Here is an 8,541-nt window from a genome sequence, read left to right as displayed (position 1 = left end):
GTGTTGCCCTTAAGCTTGTCCAATCAAGGACAACAGTTCATGGAACGAGAGGGCTGTGCCCTGGTGGGCTCGAGCCACCGACCTGTGGCTCTCAAAGCCAGCGCTCAACCATTGTCTTAACAAGACATGACCTCGCTGAGAAAAGCTTCGAGAACGGAATGTTCACATCTTAGTGGAGGAGAGTGTAGCGGGGTTACATGGTGTGGAACACACAGGGGTACGAAGTACCCGGAGAGCTAACAAAATATCAGTACATAAGCCGGAGAGTTAACAAGGTCTCTCAGTACGTTGGCTGAAAGCGGCACGTTATGCATTTGATTACATTTACCCCTAAATGGCTTGGCCGCAATAATAGTACATAAAACACTTCTGATTTTTAAGCATAAAAATTAAGGTATTAACTTTGAGCCCTGGTCGTGGGCTGTAAGCTCCTTTTGATAAGGAAGTTAGTATTAGTGACTCTTTGAGTCGAACGTCTTCCTCTGACGCTAAAGCTACGGCAGCCCCGCTGCAGGGGGGGGGGAAGGGGGGCTAGAAGAAGTTTCACAGGAGCGATCCTGCATCACAGCAGCGAGACGTTTTTTAGCATTAGCGTGAAAATGTTTTTGATTATTCGATATCAGGATCTATCTTATAGAAAACAATAGCGAACTGCTCTTCAATAGGTCGTTTTTTTATTCATTTGGGTCAAGTGTTCCTTGTTGCGATCTTTGTTGCCTGTAACCAACTGCTTCAAGATTCTGGTTCCTCTTTGTCATCCGCGACGGTCTTTAATATTTTGTGTCCAACAGGTCGCTCTCACCCTTGTAGTAGGGGATAGCCTAGATGTAAAGCCAAATCTCGCTTACCGGAGTATACTGGAGATCGGACACCAAGTATATTAGCTGGCGGTTAGGAATTCAACACGATAGCTCAGGGTTGAATTAGGAACGGGTTTGGATTGAAGGCAACTAGAAGAGGTGTTAGCTTAGCGGAAAGGAGGTGCAACAACCAAGGCGCTGTTCACTTTTCCATTTGCTCGACGGAGCACACTGGGAATACAATCGGCGTACTAGATTTTGGAAGTGGCAGCTTCCCCAATTGGAGTGTGTTTGTTATTGAAACCTACTACAAAGTCGCCTTTAGCTGTTGGGAATCGACAACTAATCATACCAAGGAACGTAAGCCAATGACGAAGGCAGCTGCTGCTGCAGCGGTAACTGCTGAAAGTCAAAACTCCAACAAAGAAAAATGGCAATGCCATATTCCCACTCGTTGATGCGCCACGCCTCATAGACACGTCGTATGCGGAACTAGTGCAATGGCCGTAAGGCAACCGGAACTACGACGAGACTGCTCGTGAGCGCTGTGCGGTCCATGGCGAGGATGAAGCCAAAATAATAAGAAGTGTTAAGAGCTCGTTTGAGCCTACATTGCTAGATGTATGGTGTGATCTTAAGCTGAAGATGGACAAGGACACCGTCACGGACGGGATGGTAATGGGGGCGCTCCAGGGGGTCGTTGCGACGGATAAAAAGATCCTAATGCCAAACATACCGGCATTCTTCGAGAAGGAGTTGAAGCTGGATTTGACGCAGACGGACGTGAGGGAGAGAATTTTCCAGTACTTTAGGCTGTTTTGGCAACTCGTCGAGGAGGAAAGTCTGGAGGGCTGTTTTGTAGGGAACGAAGGGGTGAAATAAAAATACAAGCTTCTCGTCGCTTCGATTGAGCCAGCCATCCTTCGAGACAACATCAAGTCCATCATTAAGTACCAGAATCGTGCTGCTGATGAAAATGAAAGGGAGCGTTTCGATTAGGTAGTGAAAATGGCACTGATGCAGGACTGGGAGTACCGTAGTCGCAAGAAGACTAACACTTCAGCTCGCCAAGTCGAGCAATACCACCGCAGCAAGTCCGCAGTGCTAAACATACAGGACGAAAACCAAGCGTTCAGGCCTGGAAACTTTCAGCGTTCGAGTGCATCTTCCGCTAGAGACTCCAAGTCTGGTGAGACCAAGGGCCCACGCGAAGGCTATCTGAAGTGTGGTGTAGCTCATTACGTCTCGAAGTGCCCAGACGCTAGCGAAGAGGAGAAAAAGGACCTACTTCGCTCGCGTCGTGGTGAGCGAAAGACACTGGACGAGACGTGCAAAGGGCCAAACGCATTAAGGATTGCCTTGTGGAGGACGACAGGAGCATTCGCATCAATGGTAAATTGCGGATGCCGTACTGTGCTGACTATGGCCCAGTCAACAGTATTATCGGGAGATCCAAAGCGGACGAGCTTTTCGAATTGGACAACCGTGTGGTGCTGCAACCACTGGAGCAGCAAGATGTGATTGAGGTGCGGATTCTCATTCACACTGCGACCGGCCCAGTGATACCGACGCAGCGCTTTAGATGTCTAGTGATTGAGGCTACTGCGGAGAAATTCATCCTCGGTCAAGACATTTTGCGTACTTTCGGAATAGACTTCAACCAACAACTGGAGCAACTCGCACGATCGACACAGGAAAATGATGACCCCGTTGAAATGGATGCCGATGCGAGGTATCAGAGGTTCACGAGCGAGGAGGAAAAGGAGGCTGTCGAAGAATTAATTCAGCGAGCACTAGGGAATGGCTTTTCGCCCGAACTGGATGGCAGCATAAGGGTAATTAGCTTCATGAACGACGTGGGGAGAATCAACTTGGGTTCTGATCCTCCTGCGAGTGTGCCTCCGCTGCGGATTAAGCTAAGGGAAGGAGCAAAACCGTACCGGTGCAAGCCACGCAAGTACCCGCCACATCTGAGAAGGTTTCTACAAGACTTTAACGAGGAGCTTGTGAAGCTTGGGTGGGTGTTCGAGTACCCCAACAGCAGGTGGGCGTGTCCGGCAGTACCAGTGAAGAAGCCCGGCTCATCAGAATACAGGTAAACGAACGACTATATTCCTGCGAACGCAATGGCAGAGTCGCTGGCGGGTCGGATGCCCATTCTCCAGCTCATAACGGAACATATGAGGGATTTGAAGCATTTTGGACGGTTTGATTTCATACGTGGATTCTGGCAATTGCCACTGGAGGAGGCGTGGCGTGAAATCTTGTCATACATGGCCGATCAGAAAATTTACACCGCCACACGCGTGCCTCAAGAATGCAGTGATGCAGCAATGTATTTCCAGGAGATGCATCGGCAGATGAAGTACCAGCGAGCAAAGCAGTCACTACTGAACCTAAACCAAAAGCGTGGTGGGCAACCGGTTAACTTTTCCGTGGGTGACTACGTGTTGAAGTTCCGTGTTGATGAGAAGGTTTGCAATAAGTTGCTTGTCACGTGGATTTGACCGTTTGTCATCACACCTGCTGACTCACACTCGTTTCGTGTGAAAAATTTTATCAACGGCAAGGAGAGTGAGGTACACGCATCTCGACTCAAGCTCTATTCGGATAAAGACTTAAGCGTAAGCGAAGAGCTTCTGGAACACGTAGCATCGTACTCAAAGTGGACAACATCTGTGGTCATCGTTGGAACTACAGATTCAAGAACTACGAGTTGTTGGTGCATTGGCATGATTTAGAGGAAATTAAAGATTCGTGGGAGCCCATGCAGTCTATGCACAAGGCCGTGAGGATCATGGTGGAGACTTACGCAAAATAGACCCATGATAACGACTTCATGGCAGCAGTGGTATCAAGCTAGCTACATCATGACGGACGAGTACTGGAGAACTACGCAGTAAACTCAGGCAGCGAAGGACATCGACAGGTCGATGCTCCAAGGCCACTGAAATGTTGAAACCCGATTGTGACGGACTGCATTTGGCGAGATTAGCCACGGGGGGGGGGCTGTAGTAGGGGATGGCCTAGATGTAGAGCCAAATCTCGCTCACAGGAGTGTACTGGCGATCGGACACCAAGTATATTAGCTGGCGGTTAGGAATTCAACACGATAGTTCATGGTTGAATTAGGAACGGGTTCTAGCTGAAGGCAACTAAAAGAAGTGTTAGTTTAGCGGAAAGGAAGTGCAGCAACCAAGGCGTTGCTCACTTTTCCATTTGCTCGACGGAGCTCACTGGGAATATAATCGGCGTACTAGATTTTGGAAGTGGCAGCTTCCCCAATTGGAATGTGTTTGTTAACGAAACCCACTACAACTCTTTCGACTACGCCACATTAACGATAGAATCATCCTTCGTGGAACTTTGACTACTCATTCTCTCGATGAACTTTGAGCAGCTACCAAGAATTAACCAGCAACCTTCGAAGATAAAGCATGATTCTTGCTGTTCTGTGTATAGCATCGCGCGTCATTTAAAACGTCAGCCTCACTCTTGCCTGAGTCGTTCCGAGCCTTCACAACGCTGTGACAGCCGACAAATTTGGCTACATCATGAGAGATACTCGACGAGCTATTGTGCGTGCTGTGGCGGAGCGAGAGTACTCCTGGTTAACTGATTTTGTAGCAGCCTTGAATGACTCCCAAACTGAATTGCAAAAGGAAGATGTCTTCTGTTCCGTGTCGTTAATGGCATGCTGTGATATGTCTAGGTACAATCGGACCAATGCTTCACATTGAAAGCTCTTCCACTTGCGGCCGCGACCCATTGACTGGAGATGCTCTTATAAACTTGTAGACTGAGAGGTGTGGCTCCCTCGCCTGGGCGTCCGCTACAAAACATCTCAAGTCGCTTGTGGACAGGTGATTGCGGGCTACTTGTGCTCCGAATAGCTCACCAATCCGTAAGTTATTAGCTCAGATAGCTATAGAGCACTGACTGAATTACAATTCGCTAGTTTAAATAGACGGCTAGGTAACTTATATCGTCGGATACCAATAGAGCACCGACTGGGCAAATATGTGCTTTTTAACGCTCTATTTGGTATTTACGCCCTCTGGAGATGCTTTGCGTCATCGTAAATGAAAGTAAAAAATAGTTATTCCCTTATATTTAGCTAAATATTTGTCTGAATCCACCTGTATATATTGTAATCGATGTGGCCACCAGGCTACACCAGCAAACAATGGCTTATGTTTGCGCTGGTAAATCCATTCCGTATTTCAAACCATATTCTATACTAAATCCGCTTCCTTTCTGTTAATTCCAAATAAAATACCCCCACTTAAGGGTATTTATACTGGTGCATTGGGAGAATACCAGTATGCACCGAGGACTCGTTTAGGACGTACCACTCTGTTCCATCTCAAATCTAACACTTCTCCTTTGCTGGTATATTTATTAAACTAATGGTGTGATTTAGCTAAACGAGCCTACTACGGAAAGCCCTGCCTTAGCTCTATAAAGCAGTATTTTTTTGGTAGATCATAGTCAAACAGCAACGAAGTACAGAGCAAAAGAGCGTCATTCGTTTTGACGAGGTGGACGTCTGGTTTCGCAGTGGGCTTCCCAGTGTTGGAAAATTGCTGAGGTTTCCAGAAGAGATCGATTTTGTTACGGTCTTACAAGATGTGAAAATAGTTCTTTAAAAGCTGCTGTCTGTGCCGCGTTTGCCTGAAAAACGCTTTTGACCAATTACATCTATGTATTTACAATCTGACAAATTTTAGATCTCGCAAAAGGTGAAAATAAATAAAACAAGGTGTGTAGAAAAGTGTTCATCATAAAATAAAAGATACTAATTTTAAGTTGGTGGCCCTTCATTTTTTAAGGTGTCTCCTGGCCCTTTTTGCCAAAGGGTCGCAAGGCAATTGGAAGCACTCCGTTGCGAATGTGATGCTTCGAAACTCGGGGGAGTTTGTATGTATCACACGCAATGACAGATTCTGGTATTTTTTGTGCTGTCAAAAAGCACTTATCTATAGTCCTACTAGAAAGATCACAGTAAGTTTTTTCAGCTTCCGCAATTAAAGCATCGATCTTGTACGCTGGTGTGCGGTATTGAGCCGACTGTAGCAAGTTAAACAGACCCAATTCGAGTACGTTCATATCGGGCGACTTAGCTGGATGGTATTTGATAGCGATGTTGACAACATCAACATTTGTTGTGCCTGCCGTTAGAGCGATCAGACGGCAGCACATCATGCTTATCTGCACAGCTGACACGTATTATGTAGCTGGTAACCACAAATTAGAAAATAGCAAATCTCTATTCTTAGCCTAATAATAGCCAATGATATCATTTATTTTTGTGCGGTCGCTCGTTGCGTTAGATTTGAGATGGAACAGAGTAGTATTATCTTCTTACTTTACATATTAATACACACTTTAGTCTAACACTATCGTCCAATAGGATAACAACGGAGACGGCGCAGGCGGCTGGATCAAAATTCCAAGAAGCTAATCGAGTAGACGCACGAGTGCGTCAAAGCTTTAAATAGCTACTAATAGGTGTCGTTCAGCGAAGCAAGAACTTTCGCAACAGTACAAATTTAACTTCATACGTCCGCGTGCAATTTGATGACCGTGTTTGCATATAATCACACTTTCGTGTGTCAGCGTACAATTAGATGACTGTGTTCGCGTAAAATCACACTTTTCGTGTGTCAGAGTACAATTTGGTTGTCTCGATCACATCCATAAACTGCTTTAAAACGGGCAGTTGTCGCCTCATTAAGGGCGGTCGCTGTCTAATCAACGCTTAGAAAACAATTGCTTACAGCAGTAGCACATATGAGTTCTCATTGTTCAATCTACAACTACTATCTTTATCGATCAAGCGACAACGTTTATTAGCACAGCGTCGCTCTTAAGACCGGTTCCTACGGCCAGCTTATGTTGAACATGTACTGCAATTTGGCAGTTCAGTGAGCTACCTCACACTCAGTTATTTTCTTGATATTTGTACAACAAAACAGTCATAGTTATTATTTTAGTCATTGTCACTTGCAGAAACTATTGAGTACATGCACAATATATTAATATTATGCCCTCAGAAACACGCATTCTTACGTGTACGCTAACAGCCTTATCCAAATAGAAAATTGATCATTTTTCTTACTATTATTTCTCTGAAGTAGCCCTATGAAACCGAGGCGCTAATTAGACGTAGCTCGCAATTAGTCGTGAATTTGCACTTTAGTGACAGCCCATATTCGAGATATTTGACAAATATGATCAGATCTAAAGAAAAGACCGGCTTTGAGCTTGTCTCATCTGCCTATTTGCTCCAGTATGCCAGGGCTATATCAGGACGAACGTACACCGCTGGTAGACGCGTTGGTGTTCCGCTAAAACCGAACTGAGCAGCATAGTAGACACATGCTCAGTCAGCTGAATATAAATCATGTTGTTCCCCGATGCATCAACTAGATAGGTTCCGGCATTCACCGGAGCGGTTTGAATGCTCCGACTGATATCCGTATACGTACAAATACCATAAGGAAGAACGATTGAGATTATAGATGTTGTACCAGCGGTTGGTAGCTCCAATCTGAACAATTTATTCTAAAATTGACATGAATCAATATTATACTTTACAATATACATAGACATCGATTGAACGGCGCACGTAATGTCCTTGAAATCGGTCACGGAGCCAGACAACTAATACTTCCATGAGCTATTGTATCCATCCTGGACTAGATTCGTCGAATCAAGCTCAACAAAAGACGCACACATTTTGGCTATATTCTTGGATACATTTTATCCTGATATCAATAATTACACCTCCGTTTGGATAGGACTATGGAAATTGTATCGCAATTCCCCTCTTACACTACCGCAACGCAAAATTTGTCCTTTTCTTTCAGCAGCGCGGTTGTAGTAATGGACGATCGATCGCTCATCATACCCGGGAATGTTAAAATCCTTGACAACCATTGCTAAATCTCTTTTTGAAATGGCTTTTAGGATAGCCACGTACGTTCAATTCAATCGGATCATCTTATCGGTAGCAAGTAGCTATGACTAGGGAAAATGGTACCTAACTTGCCGTGACGTTGTCGGGTCATATAGTGAGAGAATAGATTCTTCTCAGCTAGCTTATCGTTACTGTAGTCATCAATGATGACCAACTCTGGTTTTTTTAAGCTCAATTGAGCTCGTCGTACCTGATCGACGCTCGGTGGTAAGTCAGGATTAGCAAAAATTATAAATTTACCCATCTCATCTTTGAGATAATCATATAGTTCCTGATGTGGATTACGAGCAATGATCGTGAGATGGGCAAATACACGAGGAGCGTTCTTTAGAATAAATAAATAAAGGTTGTTATTTTTGCTTAACGATGGACCTAAAACGATCATCCTAAGCGAATATTTGATACCTAAAGCTGGGATATCCCCCATTGCGGCTGAGTTGAATTTCGTTGGAAGCAAACCTTCATAATCAGGGATGCTCATCGTCTTTATCGTGTACTATCTAGCCACAGACAAAATGAGCTCTTGGTTTTTATATCCAGTTCCAGTATTCAATTCGAGTATATACAATCCCGCATTCTATCTCTTGTTGGATGCAAACAGGTTTCTAATGAATATGCTCAGGCACCTTTTTTTATCGAGGAACGACTATCGACTTTCATACATCAGCGGGATCGCTCCTGGTATACCAAGACAAGGTGTAGCTCTTGTTCCAGGAACTAGTAATAGTATTAGCGGCATTGGTGCTCTAAGCGGCTCCT

At 44.9% G+C, this 8,541-nt stretch overlaps 1 protein-coding gene across 1 annotated transcript; it reads right to left on the bottom strand.

The window, feature by feature from the left end:
* Positions 1–7,583: 7,583 nt before the first annotated feature.
* Positions 7,584–8,263, bottom strand: PITG_15523 (uncharacterized protein; the record flags this gene model as incomplete). The annotated part of the gene is made up of 2 exons (XM_002897634.1): positions 7,584–7,765; positions 7,846–8,263. The coding sequence occupies 2 exons, from the start codon at positions 8,261–8,263 to the stop codon at positions 7,584–7,586; spliced, it is 600 nt and encodes a 199-aa protein (XP_002897680.1).
* Between the last annotated feature and the right edge of the window lie 278 nt (positions 8,264–8,541).

Source organism: Phytophthora infestans, genomic scaffold (genome assembly GCF_000142945.1).
Source record: "Phytophthora infestans T30-4 supercont1.42 genomic scaffold, whole genome shotgun sequence".
NCBI lineage: Eukaryota > Oomycota > Peronosporomycetes > Peronosporales > Peronosporaceae > Phytophthora > Phytophthora infestans.
The sequence above is the reverse complement of the archived record's forward strand: the minus strand, read 5'-3'. Positions and strand labels throughout refer to the sequence as shown.